At 41.2% G+C, this 18,936-nt stretch overlaps 1 protein-coding gene across 7 annotated transcripts in view; it reads left to right on the top strand.

Moving 5' to 3' along the window:
• The first annotated feature begins 261 nt into the window (after positions 1-261).
• Positions 262-18,936, top strand: part of TTLL11 (tubulin tyrosine ligase like 11) — a 124,500-nt gene continuing 105,825 nt past the window's right edge. The window contains exons 1-2 of one of the 7 annotated variants that reach the window (XM_034793342.1): positions 699-806; positions 1,471-1,583. Coding sequence is in view for 3 of the 7 variants with exons in the window: in XM_034793341.1 (XP_034649232.1) it covers positions 441-806 (366 nt within the window). In the remaining 4 variants the exon portion in view is untranslated. Of the gene's footprint in view, positions 807-1,470; positions 1,584-18,936 lie in introns of all 7 variants that reach the window. The other 6 variants (XM_034793341.1, XM_034793345.1, XM_034793340.1 and 3 more) reach the window with 6 other exon arrangements.

The raw sequence follows: 18,936 nt of genomic DNA, 5'->3' as shown, positions 1-18,936 counted from the left end.
CCTACTGGAGGGATTCCTTAGTGTTTGGCACCCAGGACAAGGGGTGGGCTGCAGTCCTTTTCTTTTTTTCCCACTTCCAAGATGGCTCCCTTGATAGCTTCAGGTCTATTGGCTCAGAGCTTGCCTCCTACTTCCAAAATGGCCTCCTTCCTAGCTTCGGTCCTACTGGTGAATAGCTTTCTGCCCATTGCAAAGATGGTGGCCTGAGCCACAGTCACGTGGCCATAGCCAAGGGATACGCCCCGCCCCTCGCATCTGTGATTTCCCCAGGGGAGGGAGGGGGGTTGGGAGGCGCGATTGCCTTTGACGGTGATTGGTCCTTTGCGGTACCTGTCTCGGCCGTTGCCAACCGTCTGAGCGATCATGGCAACCGGCGCCGCCCGGAGCGACGCGGCAATGACAGCGGCTGGAGGGGCCCGGGGGAGCTCTGCCGCCTGGTAATGGAGTCGGCCGGGACCGAGCCCGAGAGCTGCCCCCCGGCCCAGGAGCCGCCAGGGTCCCCGGCCCTCCCCGCCGAGGAGCCGGAGCGGAGCGAGGCCGCCCCGGAGCCCCAGCAGGCGGCTGAAGGGGTCCCCTCGCCGGCCCCGGTGGCTCAGGGCAGGAGGCCCAGCGGCCCGGGCTCGAAGGGACAGGCTAAGCGGGGCGGGGCGGGGAAGGGGGGCCGGGGCAAGCGGGGCTCGACCCGCCGTGCCGGGGAGGAGGGAGGCCGGCCCGCCCGGCGAGCCCATGTCACCGTGGACAGCTCCAAGGCCAAGACCTCGCTGGAGGCGCTGAAGATCAGCTTGCGGCAGCTCCGCTGGAGAGAGGTGAGGGACCCGCGCCCTCTTCCCAGGCCTCCCGCAGCGCCTCCTCCCCGCAGCCCCTGCCTGCCTGGCCCTTCGCGGCGCACAGCGCCCCGGCCCGGGCTCCCCAGCGGCTCTTCCTCCCCGCGCCCCGGCTCTCCCGTCGGGCTGCTCCGAGCCTTCCCCGAGCTCTGTGCTCCCCCATAGCCCTGCGTGGGCCCCTCCGAGCCCCCGGGCCTCCTCTCTGCCCCAGCCACTTTCCTTCTGCCCGCTCCAGCATTCCTCTGTCAGCCCCCGGATCTATTCTCTGCTCGCCCACTAGTGCTCTGTAAGCCCGGCTCCAGCAGCTGCCTCTCCCACCCCATTTCCCCCCAGGAGTTCTGTCATCCAGTCCAGGGATGGCGCTTGTGCAAAAACGGGCTCGGTAGCAAAGGTTACCATCCATTTGGACTCTTCCGGCTGCTGTTTTGACGTTTCTTGTATTGTACAATTAGATGTCAGACCATGTGGCTGGCTTTTAAAAGGACTTGGTAATTTTGTGACTATTAATACCATCTGTAATTATGTATGCTAAAATAGGGTAATTGGATTTCATGCTTCATGGGTTAAATTGATCATTGTAAGGGGCAAGAAGGAAACTTACCACTTGTATACAATTGCCTGGTGCATTTTGTTTCCCTCCCCAAAGAAATGTTAAATATAGGTCACCGCCATCTATAGAAAATGAGGCCTTGATGGACCAGGGATCTCATCTGATATGGCAAATCCTCTGTTATGTTGTAAAAGTAGAATCAGATATAGGTGAGCTTGAAATCAAGATAAAGAACATTTTGTACTAATAACAAAATGACAATTTTAAACAGTTTAACAAAATAACTGTCTTTGGCTTTTTAAAATGACTAAATCTGAAAAGGATAGGAACTTCCTTGAAAGGGTTGTATGGGGGACAGAATAAAGATAAATATTTAAACCTTCACATGATAAACACTGAAATATTTCAGAAATATTCCCCAATTGCAAAATGTTAAACAGTTCTCAGACTCTAAAGACTTCTCACCTGCAGTGGCTGCATGGCTCCATGGAGCTGTGCTGATAGGTCTCTTGTAGCTGGCCACTTCCCCCAGAATCTCTCTAGTGGGGTTGGGAGCACAGAGATGTAATAAGGCCTGGGAATGCATTCTCTTTTCACCTGGAGCCCTACAGAGTTTGAGGGGGGAGGGAATGTTATATGGCACATCTTCCCCACTTCATTGCTGCCTTTGATATGCCAGCTTCTTTATGATCCCCTCCTCCCCTTCATCCCACAGGTGATCCCATAGCTCCATGGAGGTAGCTGCCCCCTCTTCCATGTGGGAAGGAGAGAACTTTGCATAGAGGAGGCCCTCCCTGTATAGATCTGAGGGTTGCAATCCAGTCCATACTACACCTAACAGAACTGGACATTTGTAACCCCAAAAAACTATTTTCTGGAGGATTGGTGCAGAGTAAATCTGCCTCTCCTGTTCCTTTATAATATTCAGAATGTCGTAGGTGCCCTACAACACATTCCCTGCCATGAAAAACTTGGATATTACTTACTCTAATAACATGTGCATATAACATTAGAATCAGTTGTTTTCTCCAGTCTAACTTTTGCCTTGTGCTCGTGTATTGTATTGTTAGACAGTTGTAGGTAGCATCAATTATCAAGTAATGACATTGCATGATGGCCTATTTGGTAGAATAGGACTGAACACCTTTGATAACTTTACTTTTCCTCAGTTTCTTGTGTGAGTTACTTATAAATTGAAAACTGAGAAGTATTTCTTCATTAACTCTTATTCTGTACATTTCTATAAGGTAACACTGCATTGCATAGATTTGTTACGACTGCCAACAATTTCAGTGACTGCTTTTATACTTAGTAACACTGCAATATAATCATTGTTGTAGTTGTACTCTGACTAGTACGTGTGATAACACTAATTAGAAAAACTTTTCAGTATTTGCAGATTCAAAATCTGATTTTTGCAATGGGAAGTAGATGATGAAATAATGCACTCATCTTAAAGTATAAACAGAATCCTGTAGAGTTAATGTTAAACCACATGGACTTTCTGACACCGCAGTGATCAGGTCTGTAGGTGAAATCGTAACACTCTTAAATCAGTGGGAGTTTTGTATTGACTGTCTGCGGAGCCAGGATTTCAGCCCATATATTATACGTACAGTGATAGATTACAAACACTAATTAACTGATCCAGCATGTGAAGTTGATTGGGGAAAAAGAAAACGGTCTAATCCAGGGATCGACAACCTTTGGCATGTGTCTCGCCAGGGTAAGCCAGGTTTGTTTACCTGCCACATCCGCAGGTTTGACCGATCGCGGCTCCCACTTGCCGCGGTTCTCCGCTCCAGGCCAATGGGGGCTGCGGGAAGTGGCACGGGCCGAGGGATGTGCTGGCCACGGCTTCGGGCAGCCCCCATTGGCCTGGAGTGGCGAACCGCGGCCAGTGGGAGCCGCTATCGGCCGAACCTGCGGACGCGGCAAGTAAACAAACCTGCCTGGCCAGCCAGGGTGCTTACCCTGGCGAGCTGTGTGCCAAAGGTTGCCGATCCCTGGTCTAGTCAGTGGGTGCTGGAAACTCCTTTTATCATGATTAGGTTTGACTCATGGCACTGGACAACAGAGTTTGTAAACCAAGATGAATTTCATACAATATTTTTAAATACATCCCTGCTCCTGTTTCCTATTATTTGAGATATGTATACTTAAAACATTATGGAAAGAGAATATGTTGTATTTCAGCCTTTTATTTTTTAAATCTTGTTGCAGAAAGTCAATCTTCCCTTGCATAAAAGCTCAAATCTTCTTCTTATGTGCACACTACAAAATAGGAACAAAAATCAATGGTGTGAAATTATAACCTGATAGATTTGCTCCTTGTTACACTGATACATAGGTGCACCTGTTGAGTGTCCACCTGCAGCTTCTCTCCAGGCTTTTTGTAGGTAGAGTGCAGAACAGGGGTGTTCTACCATTTAATTTGTCTGCTGTAGGGTTAAAGTTTAGACAAGACTCACTCACATATTACTGTAATGAGTGCTTCTGAAAGTCTGATAAATATTAAAATTAACTGATAAACTTGGCTGAGTATCAATGTAATCCACAGGACTAAATTTATGTCCCTTATGTTTGAGCTGTTTTGAGCATCTGATTCCCCAGATTGCTCAGTATTATGAATTCTGTCCCAGAAACAGAACTATGCACACCCTATTGTTCTCCTCTTGAACATGTACATTGTATTATCAGCAGTCTCCTTCCAGCTCTTTATCCCACAGTAGCAATCACTTTGGCTTTGCTTAATCTTTATTGATGGAGACAATAAACAAATATCCTTTCTCCTCCACCCATTAATTCAGTCAGTATTTTTTATTTAGTCTGCCTTGCTTTTCCCTCTGACCTCTTTTCCATTCTTCTTAATAATGGCTTTTCAGCCAAAATAGTGACTCTTAAGGCATTTGGCTATACCACTTACAATCAGTCATAATTCATTCTGCCCAAACAAGTCCTCATAATAAATGTGTATAGGTTTGCAACCCACTATAGTAAAGAGGGTTAGATACCTTCAAGTGTCTTTTCTCTAGTTCATCAGAGATGATCTGTGCCTGTTTTGAATGGTATACTTATAAAATTTTGCTTTCTCTCTCAGATTCTGTTACCTCTGCACGACTGACTGAAATTTGTGAGCCTAAAGCTCAGGTAGAAAGACAAGGGATGTTAAATATTCAGTAGATTAGCTGGAGGTGTTTGTGATCTTAAGTTTCTGTAGTAGGAACTTTATCACAATAAAAGGATCAGTCCTCCCTCAAAGTGATAGAAACATGATAAGAAATGAAGTGTATGCCCCAAAAATGTGAACAAATGTTAATGTGTGACAAACACAAAATTTCAGGTAGAAGAGGGGGTTGAATGAGGAATAGTGGTGACAGTTTAGGCTATGTCGGTATAAATTATGTCACTCAGGGGTGTGAATAAGCCACTCCCTGAGTAATGTAAGTTACACCAACCTAAGCACCGGTGTGGATAGCGCAATGCGGGCGGGAGAGCTTCTCCCACCCACATAGCTACCGCCGCTTGCAGGGGCTGGAGTAATTAAGTTCATGGGAAAGCTCTCTCTTAGAGCATCTGCACTAGCAGCGCTACAGCGACGCAGTGTAGTGTAGCCGTAGCCTTAGAATGTCAACTATTGTGTGATTAAGTGGAGTGGTCATTATCTGAGAACGATCAGGGACAGCATTTAATTAAAATATGCATAATCCCCAAATTAAAGGCTGGATTGGAATAGATTTTGATTAACACACCCATCCCCACCCTTATCCAGGTCATACATGCTAAGTTTACCGTTTTAAAACAAGCCCTTCTAGTTTTTTCATTTATCTGCACACCAAAAATTTTAATATTCAGTTATTGACAGGGATCCATTTGTCACAGAAGGACGTGGAAAATGCAGAATTTGTGTTTTTTACAGAGAATCTTTAGTTTTTACATTTTGTGAAAAAATAAAAACATCTACAGTGGAACCCCAATTATCTGATCTAATTGGGACCGGGGCCAGATCAAATAATCAAAAATGCAGAGAATGGGCGGGGCTTAGGCTGTCAGCTTAAAAATTGTAAATGTATCAGTAAAATGTGCTCAATGGATGCCTATATATATATATTGTGGGTAGGGAAACTAAAGTTCAGCATTTCATTTTAATTGTGGAAAAACTTGGATTTTTATGGGGTTTTTTTATTGATGAATTTTGGTTTTTTGAATCATGGGAAAACTAGGATCCCTGGTTATCAGGTAGTTTAAGTGACATGATATACCATAAAGAGCGAGACAAGGTTGGTGAGGTAATATCTTTTATTGGACCAACTCTTGTAGGTGGAATGGATAAGCTTTTGAGCTTCACAGAGCTCTTCAGGCCTGGTGAAGGTAAACAGGGTGTCTGAGCAGGATAGTTAGTCAAAATAGGAGGCCGTTTCATCTTGCTGTGGCATCTGACCAGGGGGTTATTTTTTTAAGCCTTTTGCTTCCTCTTAGGTCCCAGATTAAGGCACCTTTTTCCCTTTGGGCAGCGGCTGAATCTTATGTGCAGTGCAGGCTCATAGGGACCATATACTCAGGCTGCACTCTGGTCACTCATACCAACCATACTATCGTTATTGTACACTGTCACTGAATAGACAGAATAGGTCAGATTCCCTTGCCTGCTTGCAGAGGGAACATGCAAATTGCCTTTCCCATCACCTAGTGGCGATGTAAAATTATGAAAATGCACTTGTATAAGTAAAGTGTCTTTACTTGTCAGATATGGGATGGCAAAGAAACTTCAGGAAAATTCTGAAAAAAGAAAAAAATTCAAGCTTGTAAAATTCATGTCTTGATTTCCACCAAATTCTCTCCTCCCCCCAATCAAACAACAAGATGTTGCCTGTGGAATTGCAGGGAAGTTGATTTGGTTTTGGGGAAGCTGAAAATGAGATTTATGACAACAAACTGCCTGCTGCCTGAACTACGAAGCAACTGGCAAGCAGCTGCTATGATAACACCTGGAGTAGCAAACCAGTTATTTGGGAGGGGGGTGGGCTTTTAAATAGCATATTTAGATTAGGTCTAACTGTTACCTCATTAAGGGTCAGATTCTATCCTCTAAATATGTAGTGATGTTCACTGAATGTCTTCGAAGACTTGTTCTTTTACAGGCAGTTGCTAGGCAGTTTAAAAATTGGTCCATAGCATAGTGAAATTCGTTCATTAACTCCTGTGTTACTTTTTTTACTATACTGACACTAATATTAGTTCACTGACTTTAGTATTGATTGCACTATATTTAATGGAACTCTACAAAGTACAGAGAATTAAGTGACAGCAGTTAATAGCAGTGTTAGGTTTTATCTTAAGCATGAACTGTCAGTTTTTGTAAGAAACGGGTGTAGCGTATGTGTTTCTGATCTCTTGTGTAATCAGCCATGAAGAAGCTTTCTAATGCTCTGTTCTTGGTCCATCTTGATGGTGACATTTCTCCTTAAAGAGTAATGGAGTGTAATACAAACTAGTGATCTAATGTCTCTGGTGTAATAGCAAGTGCATGTTAAAGAGACAAAAGTGTTTACAACTAGAAGATAGGAAACCTTATTTTTGCAACACTTACTTTGCATTAGTAATATTCTTTTGCCGTCCAAAAGATTTGCCATTTTTGCTAATTAGTGGAAAATACCATTCACTGTGACCCATATTTACCTTCTGCAGTATGACACGCTCCACTTACACTCAATTCCTGGCAGCTTTCTCTTTATTTATAAGCAATTTTTAGGTCTGCCACATTAAGTGATATAGAGGACAAATGCCTGAAGCAGCAGAGCTTTTTTGACAGTAGTAGATTGTCACCAATGGAGAGAGGAAAAATTGTCCTCCAAAGAGTTTTGATTCAAGGATATGTTGTTCACTGAGTGTTGCTGTAAGAGTTACCCAAGAGCATTTCAGCCAAGCATATAGAAGTGTTCACAGAGGCTATAGTGAAACTAGTGAGTTATCTGTCCATTTAGCTAAGCGCCAGCACTATCTGTATAAAGGCAGGAGTGATGATAAAATAAACATGAGGATAAACAAACAAATCTGAGCAAAGAAAACTACAGTAACTTGGATCGAAGCCAGCTTATTATTAAATAGGGATGCCAATGCTGATTCACTGACTTGTATGGGTTTTAGGAGGATTCATAGTGCCTGGGGCAAGATGGGATTAGAGCTCCTTTGTGACCTGATCCCTTGTAGCCCCACCACATAAGGGTTCTGTCCCTTATCCCTCCCTGATTTCTTTCACCCTTGCCTTCCTTTGACCACTGCTCTCCTGTTTTCTTGCAACCTCCCTCTCTATGTTCTCTGTTTTTGTTACCCTGAACATTCTTCTGATCTTTTGAAGGCCTCCAAATTCCTTAGCAAGTCCAAGCTCCTCATATTGTCTCTGTGATCTATTCACTCAACATCTTCCCTGCAGTGGCTCCTGCATCTTTTCTCTGGCTGTATCAGGCATCAGTCAGACATGCCACTCTTGCTGCGTTGCAGCATTCTTCACTTCTGGTCCTAAACTGTTCTGTACTGTTGCTTGTGTGTGCCCATTACCATGTTTCATCCTAGAGGTGGCTACAGCTCAGTAGTGAGTACAATGATTTCTATAGATAGCTTTTAAAGTGCTTTAGAATCCTTTGGGATCAAAGGAGCTATTTCAATATAATGATTTTATACTGAAAATAGCTGAGATGTCTAACCTAACTTAATGGACAGTTTTAGTGTTGATGTCTGAAACTTTAGTGGTAAACAATAGGCCCAATTGTCTGTTACCCTGCACCATTTACACCAGGGCAAAGTGGGTAGCAATTTATATCCACTTTACACTGGTGTAAATTACTACACAGAGTACAGGACCACGGAGAATCCAGCACAATAGCTTTCTGAAATATCAACATTAATTTGTCATTCATGTCGTAATATTAAAGGCTTCTAATGAGAATAGGAATCTAAAAGCAATACTCTGTATTTATAACTGGAAACAACGAATGTCATACAAAAACACTGAAGCGCTGCATTTTACATTAATAAAACACTTGTAGAAAAATGGACTCTTCACTTATTGAAGCTCTGTTAATTTATACTTCCATATATAAATAAATGTTTTATGCAGGATTGTTACCTTTACAATGACAGATTAATTTTGAAAATGTAAAAAGTTTGATTTTCCAGGAGACTTTTTATTTCTGAATCTGTTTAAAAAAGAACCCTCCCATCCAGTCCCAAACAAACCTCATTTTCTTCCCCTTCTTCTTCCAGCGGATTCACTTCTTTAGGGGGTATTTTCACTTCCTTTAAATATGCTGTTACTAACATCTAAAAATAATACAGAGGAATGTAGCAAAATGTTTCTTGGCCTGTTTTGACATCTGATGTTTGTGTTGTCATCAGTGTTTACAAGGGAGTATTTAGCAAGTGGGTTAAAGATGAATTGATTTAAAAAAAAAAAAGTTTGCTTATGGAATTTGAATGCCAATAGGAGGAGCCATTGGGCTGCTCCAGATGACAATTCTTCTGTTATTTCTTTCTTGTCTTTTTGCATGTTATAAGTTGTGTCATTTGGTATCTGTATGATTTTGGGATATCTTTAATTGCTTGGGGCTGCCCATAAAGGTCCCCACAGCATTTTACCCCTTCTAACTGCCCCAACAATGCTCCAGTATGGCTTCATTGCACTTCACAAGCTGTCAGCATCACTGGCTGAGGGGGATTAATCATGTAAGACTTTTCACGTATCTTAACTAACATTTACACCAGGTCTGCACTACCACTTATGCCGGCAAAAGTTATGCTGCTCAGGGGAGTGAAAAACCACAACCTCGTGTGACATAAATTTTGCCAGTCTAAGTGGTAGTATGCACAGTTCTATGTCAGCGGGAGAGCTTCCACCGCTCGTTGGGGATGGTTCAATTATGTTTACGGGAGAGCTCTCTTCTGTCGGCATAGAGCGGCTACCCAAGCGATCGTACAGCGGCACAGCTCCATCAGTACAGCTGTACCGCTATAAGTTTTCTAAGTAGGCATAGCCTTGGTATGAAACTCCATAACACTGCTAGCCTTCAGGAGCCAAGTCCAAGGGAGTGCCCAGCCTAATAAACATCGAGAAAACCTAAAGCTAGAGACTTCCACAAATGAGATCATATTATTTTCTTTAAGAGCCATTGATTTTAGTACAATATTAAGACTAGAGAGAGTGGTGGAAGCTTTAGAGGCCAGGACCTTACAAAAAGTGTGCATAATTATTAATATATATTACTATATATAAAATAAAATGATTTAACACATGTTGAGGGATCCTGTTAAATGTATTCTGCTTCTGCTCAGTCTTTTGAAGCTGTTTTTATTTTCAGCAACATTTACCTAATTCAGAAATAATTGCTGTTTGCTGAATGCTTTGTCTTCCTTTGCTGTATGTAATCAATCTACGGAATTCTAGACTGATGTCTTTGATTCAGTTTTGTTTATTTGTTTGCTGTACAGCTGTGCATTTTCAGATGCTGATTAGATAGAGGGCAGCCACCAGAGAATCACATGTATCCAATATGTTGTGTAGATATTGTGACTTCTGTATTCAGAAAGACTATTTGTTGTAAATTAGTCACTCATTTTCCATCTTCCTCTGATATGACAATTTATTTTTCTTTTAAAAGTTCTAACAACTTTTAAATAGTGCTGTTCTTCATGATTAAGAAATTTCAAACTAAAAATACCATGATAATTCCTACATGTTTTAAAGGCTTCATCTATGGTAGGGCCAGTTGTGGCTATTCGATAAATCTCAAACACATGCGGCTTTTGGCTAGTTTCGGAGAGATTCTCTCTCTCTTTTTTTTTTTTTTTAATGCTCTCATGTGGCTTTGAAGCTCACTTTAACATTAGTGGGAGTTCATTACATACTGTCTCTAAGGCCAGGAAAATAGACACACAAAAGGAAAATAAAATGGTAGTACTGTTTACAAAAAAAGTCCCATTTTAAATTCCATTACAAAGCACTTGGAGGTATTTAATCACTTTGAACTGGCTGACCATTTGTATCCTGACTGAGTGTAAGACACAAAGGACTAGTTTCTCCATCAGGATGTTGGGAAGGGAGTTCTGTACTGTAAATGCGTACTCCAGGGACACATTTTCCTTCAATTATAGTAGTATGTCAGTTGAAGGACATTGAAAGTATGATACCATTGTCACAATGGAATTCTGGAATTATTTTATTTCATTAGAATTGTTGTATATTGAATACTAAATTCTGAACATATATTTTCACCTTCAAAGTCTGGTGCCAGACCATCAGATTTGAATTTGATTCCTCTTATGAAATAATAAGTATATATTATATAAAGAAGGAACAAGAAAAATGTAAATTAAGATTTTATACTAATAAGAGCTGAATATTCTGTTTTGGTACAATGGAGGAGAGTGAAGAAAGTGAAATCTATTGTTTAGCTGATACATGTATATGGGTTAGAAAAGACAAGAAATATGGAACAGAAAATAAAAATGAACAACACTAAAATCTAATGATACAAGAAACAAATTACTTTTAAGCAAGGCTACACTATCTGTATTAGATATTCACAATAGTACTGCCTTCTTCTTTGTACACTTGTATCACTGATCCGAGTACAGCTCTGGGAATAGTGTTTAACTTCTAATACAGACCCAGCAGAGGGACCACAAACTGTTTCTTGTGGGAGCCCTGCAGCCACCACACCACGATTTAAAAAAACCAAAAAACAAAAACAAAAAAAAAACAAAAACAAACACAAAAAACAGGAAAAAAAACCTAAACAAAAAAAATAATGCAACTTCTTAAAACTTCTGGGCAATAAGAGTGAAAATCATATATTACAAGCTAACGATTTGGAGGTTTTCCCCTTCTCCTGCTCCAGATTAAACACCTTTTAGGTTTGCCAGATTTGGGGATTTAACTTCTTATGTTCCCTTCTCCCCCGTCCCTACCTTTTACTCTCGCCTTTATACATATTTTTATTCTAGCCTATTCCATCCTTTTATTTTGCTCCTATTTATAATATTTGATTCAGGCTGAGTTGTGTTTGCTTAAACGACTAGCAGGAGGTACTGCTAGACTCTGTTCTCATAAAGTAGGCATCCACTTACTGATAATTTCCATTCCTAATAGTGAGCAATATTACAGTGCGACATATGCTGTTTCCAGTTGGATTCTTACATTCTGAACACTGGTTGCCATAGTTACCCTGGCATTTCAGAATGGCTTTGTTTCAGCAATATTGCTGCACCATTATACAAACAGCTAAACTGCGTCAGTCTAATGCTATGAAGCTTTCTATGAATTTTTTTAGGAAACCCACATTCTCCTGGATTTAGCATGAGATAAGGAATAGAAGCCTAAACAATAAGGGGTGCTTTTAAAACAGTGAGAATTAGAAAAAGCATAGACAGTATGCCCATAATGACTCCTAAGTTCACATCTTTAAGAGATTTTTCATTTGGAATTTTAGAAATTAATTTTCCACTTCTGCAAGGATATTTCAAGGAAGATCATTATTTCCTCTGGGTGAAATTCTAAGGATTTCTTTCACAGACATCTCTGTCAATCATTCTCAATCTTCTCCAAATATATTTTTTGTTAGATGTTTGATGTAGATTTAAAGGTGAGTTGAAATGCTTTCCTTAAAGGGAAGATAAAACTGAGTTTAAGATCTCAATAACTGTATGTATTAGAAGAACAAATGAATATATTCTAAAGCAAATATGTTCTAAAGCCAAATGACTCCTTCCTTATATCTACCAAAGCTAAAGTTGTATTTCGCATGTTGCAGATGGTATTCTCCCTTGTGGCTCAAAGAACAGAATTTTCTTGCACTCCCATTTCTGTTATAGGCTTCTTTGTCAGTTCTTGTAGGAGGAACACAGTCTGAGCAGTAAATTACCTTTCAGATTATCTTGTAATAACTTTTTTGAGGCACTGATAATGTTGCACCAATTTAGCTAACCCACTGTAACTTTGTGTGTGAATGTAGCTTGCCTTTGTTGTTAAAAGTATGTTAAGAGGATCTGCATACAAGGTTGCAATGGTAGCTAAATTGGTGCAAAATCGCACCTCTGGTATAAACCAGTGCAAATTGTGTGTGTAGACAAGCCCTGATGGATCTTCATCTCTGTAAGGTTCTGCTGCTTTGGGAGAGATGTGGGTGGAGGCAGAGGAAGGACAAAGGAAGAATGACAGGCTGTGTATGTCTGGCTTTGGTTGGGGGTTTTACTCTATCTGTTAAAAGTTTCTGTGTCTGAATAAGAATGTATCTTCTAATAAGAGGGTGTGGATCTCTCCCCTCCTCCCCCCATCTATCCCATTTTTGTAGAGGATTAGGGAACCGGGCCGTTATGTAACTCCCACTTCTGTTAACTTGGCTTAGAGTANCCATATTTGTTCTGTAATGGAAATATGCTGTTGAATGCATACTGATTACTGTTATATATTTATTGAATGTATAGTTAAGACTTTGAAAGGAATATAGTCCCAGGGGACACTATAGCTGAATTCAATAATTCTCATCATGTAGTATGTTGGAGTAGAGGACTACATTTCATTAATAGAATTGGAATATCAATTTGGTGTAGTGAAATGCAATTGACTATATGGTGATGTATTTGGAGAGAAGTTAGGATTTGAGTTTAAAGACAGGCTTATAATGAAAAGCTTGCTTCAACCTTAACTATGGAGCAGCAGCACAGGAACAGGCTAGTTCTTTATGTCCACATTTGAAGAACACCAAAATGAGATGAAAAGCAGTGACTATATTTCAGAGTAGCAGCCGTGTTAGTCTGTATCCGCAAAAAGAACAGGAGTACTTGTGGCACCTTAGAGACTAACAAATTTATTAGAGCATAAGTTTTCGAAGAAGTGGGCAGTAGCCCACGAAAGCTTATGCTCTAATAAATTTGTTAGTCTCTAAGGTGCCACAAGTACTCCTGTTCTTTTTGCGGATACAGACTAACACGGCTGCTACTCTGAAATATAGTCACTGCTTTTCATCTCATTTTGGTGTTCTTCAAATGTGGACATAAAGAACTAGCCTGTTCCTGTGCTGCTGCTCCATAGTTAAGGTTGAAGCAAGCTTTTCATTATAAGCCTGTCTTTAAACTCAAATCCTAACTTCTCTCCAAATACATCACCATATAGTCAATTGCATTTCACTACACCAAATTGATATTCCAATTCTATTAATGAAATGTAGTCCTCTACTCCAACATACTACATGATGAGAATTATTGAATTCAGCTATAGTGTCCCCTGGGACTATATTCCTTTCAAAGTCTTAACTATACATTCAATAAATATATAACAGTAATCAGTATGCATTCAACAGCATATTTCCATTACAGAACAAATATGGCGACAGTCTTTAATTTAGGTGAGTGTTGGAAATTGGTTGGGGGTATTAGTGAATGATTGTATGGCAGTGTGGAATTGACTGGGTCCTTTAACTGTTAATTTTTTATCATTTAATTTTTTTCTTCGAAGATGTGTAGAGTTTTTAGAAAGAAAGTATAACTTTTTGCGTGACTGTCACAAGGCATCCCTTCACCTGCTCTGTGAGTACTGCTGTCTAGCCTTTTCTTGTGTCTCCTAATTACAAATCTGTGTGCATTTAATCTTCAGTTTTAAAACCTAAAGAACCACAGGTATACGGCAGGAGGTGATTGCCTTCCACGCTCCTCCTCTAAGTCCCTTTTAATTCTTTTTCTTCCCAAATATATATCCTCCCAATTACAGTACTGAGCCAATTGCTGCCACCCAAGTGTCAGTACAGAAATGGGTTAATTGACTTTCCAGTCTTCTCAGTACTGTAGCAACCTCAGTGCTCAGGATGCTACCTGGTCTCAGTGGGGTATAGCAGAGGAAGGTTAGCTGGACTTCTCTGAAACACTGTCAACCTTAACGTTATAACTTTTTTTTTTTGTACATAAACATTTTGTTTGGGAATAACTTTTACTCTTCAGTGATTTCCAGAAGATCATTACATTGTATAGAGACAAGATAGGTGAGGTAAGCTCTGTATAAGCTTGAAAGTTTGTCTCTTTCAGCAGCAGAAGTTGGTTCAATAAAATATATTATCTCACCCACCTTGCCTCTCTAATATTCTGGGACCAACACTGCAAATGACATTGTGTGTCATATTCTGGTATATGAAGTAATAAAAAAGGGCAGAGGAATTAGTTGAAATTCTGTAGCTAGGAACATGACTAAAAGCCAAAGGGTGAAGTGCTTTGCTTTAACTTGCAGTGATGGGCCATGCCAATATGATCTGTGAGAGATAATGTGATTGCCTTGTTAGCTAGTAATCAGAGAGGGCCCTGTCTACCATTTTCAGCTGTGATTGACAATCAGCTTGGTCAAAGTTGGTTGAATAAATGAAGCCAAATTGTTTAAATATACCATAGAGAGCAGTAACATTAAAGCTGAGTGGAGAATGAATTATATATGCTAACATTGGTATATCAAGAAGATGGGAAAGATTCTGAGGAGGGAAATTGACAGGTTCAAATTCTGCTATCAAAAGCAACAAATAGGAAAACAATATAACTTTCAGGTGTGGGAATTTTGAATAAAATGACAACAGCAAGGGCTGTGTCTTGGCTGATGCACAGGGGTGGAGCTCACAACATGCGTCGCAGAATTGTAATGTGCATACCACTGAAGCAATTATTAATGCCTCTAGAGCGGACTATCTGACTGAGTGTGTCAGATTCTTGAAATGGACATGATATGCCGAATAAAATAATGGGCATAAATTAAGCTTGCGCCTTGAATTTATTCATGTCTCAGTAAATTAATCCTTCAGCTAGACACAAACAGGAAAATGGAAGAAGCATATGGCTGAGACCTCAAATGTCCTAGCATTAAATGTTCCTTTTGTCTATATATTCAGTAGAGGCACAGCAGCAGAGAAACCGTTTGAAATTCTATCGTCGCAAAAGCTGACAAGAAGCCAAGAGTCACTTAGCTTGTCCGTAACATGATGGAACAGACTGATGTGACCTGTGGGACACAGTTTAAATTATTGGCTTCCTATCAAGAGCTAGAAAAGCCTTGTCAGAGCAGTTTGACTATGATTGATTATTAATTGGGTCAGAGTTGTGAAAACAAATCAGTTCATTTTGATGCTCTCTCTTCTGGTTTTGTTCAAAGATCTTTTTTGTTCAGACTTGGAGGGCATTAAATAAATGGCTTGAAGAGTTAAGATTAATTGTTTACAGGCACAGCCTCAAGTTGTTTTGTAGTGAAAGCTCCAGGGACCAGATTCTCTTGTCATCTCTGCACAAGACTCCAAAGAAGGGGAGAAAGGTGGCTTTAGCTACTTTTATGGTTCCCAAATCCTGTGGCTGTTGTGCATTTGCCCAGTGCCTGGCATAAATTAGAGACCTGAGGCTGCTTATACCAGCTAACCATAGATGTCGGTATTATTAGGGTACAAGGGATGCCTTAATAATGTCCACTTTTCCCTCTGCATCAAGCGGGCATGGAAAAAGAACCGTTAAAACAGGTTTGTTCTACGTATGTATTCCCCAACATAGAGATACTCCTCAAAGGGATAATTTAAGATGGGTTTAACTGCCAGAGTAGGCTCAAGGTGCTGACCTGTTTGTTTATAAACTATATTCTGAAGTTTAAATCATGGTTTAGACACTGAAGAACCCGTGGCATTTCAGAAGAGTCAGGATGCTAGTCCTACTTTTGGGTAAATCCAGAATTTAATTTGCGTAAATACTCACTTGATTTGCTCAGAGTGGGGAAGTCCCTTTCCCCTTCAAACTGTTGGGTAACGTTCTGGTGCCAAATGCAGCCATGTTCCAGCCCTGACGTGCCTACACTTCACCCATTGTGAAATGGTTTCTGTGCAGTGTTTGTAAAGTGCTTTGATATCCTCTGTAGATGAAAGGTGCTATATAAATGCAAATTTCATTCACTTCAATTCAATTTCATTTAATAAATAAATAAATTGCTCAAGGTTTTAGTGGGAAGGGCAGTCTGAGAACCAGCACAGAATTTTTATTCTGAATATACCTGTGGAGCAAAGGGTTAAGGCCACTGATTGTCTTTCAGAGCCTAACGGAATTAATTTTCACACACACAAAACCACATTTTTTTTCTCTTTGCAGCCTGAATAATAATGAAATGAGACCAGAGCTTTCTAGCTCTGTTATGTTGTGCATGTTACTCCTATGAATTAGGAAGTGGCGAAAGGAATGCATTGCTAAATTAGTATTTTGATTATTTTTTCAAAGTTATTTAGTAAATAAACTGAATTTTTAATTGAAGTTGCAAATAAAGGAACAGATTCACTAGAAAAGTTTCTAACTTTTTTTAAAATTTTCTTTCTTTTGCCTAATATAAGTTAGTGCTAATAAGGATTTCTTTCATGGAGGGAAATTAAACTTAATCATAAACAGCCAGAAAAATTGCTGTAGTGTATATTGAGTTTAGTAAGGGCTCAACGTGCTGTTAGAGTTTGTTTTTAATAGTGAAATTGTTTAATGTCAGTGGGCGTTGATGCTAAATTTTCACAGGATAGGAACCTAAAAGTACTATGACTGGAAGTGGAAGTATAACATGTTTGTCTTGAAGTGATTTAATCTCCTAATACAATATCTTCTTGCGAATAATTCTCTATATGACATATTTAATTAATGGCACCTACACAGATTCGCAGGAGGAAAAAAATGATAATTTTGAACAGGTAGGAATGACCATGTAGTCCATTTTTCAGGAGAATAGCCCTAGAGGAGTGATTTAGAGAAAATTAATGTATACATTTTGACAAAACAATATTTTGATTTGTGGGTTCCATATTGTGTATTTGGGAAACTGACCTCATGACTATAGCCTTTCCTGCTAGGGTTGACTGGTTGAAGTTGAGAGGCCTTACACTGTTTTAATGCACTGTTTAATTTTTTGAACGACCTAGCTTTTGACAATAGGATGCAACAGTATGGTATATGTAACTATGGTAAAATTATCCTTTCACATGTGCGAGTGGCTAACGCTGTAGGGATAATTTCTCTGCTCCAGCTGATAAATTCAGATAAACATTTCGCCTATGATTGGTCTGTTTGCAAGCTTGCTTGTTTGTTTAACTTCAGTTAGTATTATTTTTAAAGAAAAGAAAAATAATAATATCCAGGAGAAAATGACAAATATGGATTTCTCATTCCTTCTTTCTGTATCTCCTATCACAGAGCTAAAAAGCGGTCCATTTGCTGCTAATAAAATGAACAAAATAGTATAAATAGGGCCCTACCAAATTTAGGTCCATTTTGGTCAATTTCATGGCCCTAGGATTTGAAAATTAGTCCATTTCACATTTTCAGAGGTTTACATTTGAAATGTCATGGTGTTGTAACTGTTGGGGTTCCAACCCAAAGAAGGATGTGGAGGGGTCACAAAGCTGTTTGTGTGTGTGTGTGTGTACGCGCGTGCGGGGGGGGGGGGGGGGGTCTGCAGGATTGCCACCCTCACTTCTGTGCTGCCTTCAGAACTGCTGCCATGGAGCTTCCTGTGGCAGAGGGAGGTACCCAGAGGTGGGTCTGATTTCCCCCACTGAGAACAGCTGTGCAGGGGAAGAGTAAATCCTGTCCCTCCCCAGCCTGGGGACTAGCAGTTGGAGCCCCGGGAACCATAGAGCCCCCAGATGGCGTGCCCTCAGCCCTGCCCCTTCTTCTCCCCTCCAATAGCTAGATTTCATGGGGGAGGGCTTATTTCAGGGTCCATGATATGTTTTTTCACAGCTATGAATTTGGTAGGGCCCTAAGCATAAATTATAGTTGGCACCTGGTTGATACTGAAAAGTATAGTACATCTGCTTCACTTTGTATTTTAGAAATATATGTTATTTATTAAAATCTGGTAACAGGGCCGTCCTTAGGGAAAATGGCACCCTGGGCGAACTTGTATTTTGGCATCCCTGGCCCCTGTGGGTGTGGTGCCCCCGCATTGTCCCTGGCCTCCGTGGGATCCCCAGGCTCCCCTTTGCCCCTAACCCCTGCACTGTGCTCCCTTTGTCCCAATCCCTGCACTCCCTCCTGTGCCCCTAACCCCTGCACCGCTAATTTCTGCACTGTGCCCCTTTCACCCCTAACCTCTGCACCTCCCTCCTGTGCCCCAACCCCTGCACTTTGCTCCTGCACCCCTAACTCCTGCACCCCCCTCCTGAGCCCAGGGCTGTGGGGAAACTAACCTGGATGCATAGAGCAGCTGGCATTGCTGCTCGCTGCCCCCCTTGAGCATTGCTCCTCCATGCACCCTAGAGGGCTGGGGGGCGGGGAGCAGGGCCGGCTCTAGGCACCAGCAAAACAAGCTGGTGCTTGGGGCGGCACATTTTTAGGGGCAGCATTCTGGCGTGGGCCATGCCACCCCTAAAAATATGCCCCAGCCGCCTTAACTCACCTCCGCTGCTGCCGCTCGCGCACCGCTGCTCGCCCTCCCTCCCATGCTCTCAAACCTGGGAGGGAAGGGGAGATCCTGAGCGGCCGTGGCGCGAAACAGCTGATTTGCGCGCTGCTTCTCCCTCTCCCTCC

This window comes from Trachemys scripta, chromosome 17 (assembly GCF_013100865.1).
Source record: "Trachemys scripta elegans isolate TJP31775 chromosome 17, CAS_Tse_1.0, whole genome shotgun sequence".
NCBI classification, from domain to species: Eukaryota; Metazoa; Chordata; order Testudines; family Emydidae; genus Trachemys; species Trachemys scripta.
The sequence above is the reverse complement of the archived record's forward strand: the minus strand, read 5'-3'. Positions and strand labels throughout refer to the sequence as shown.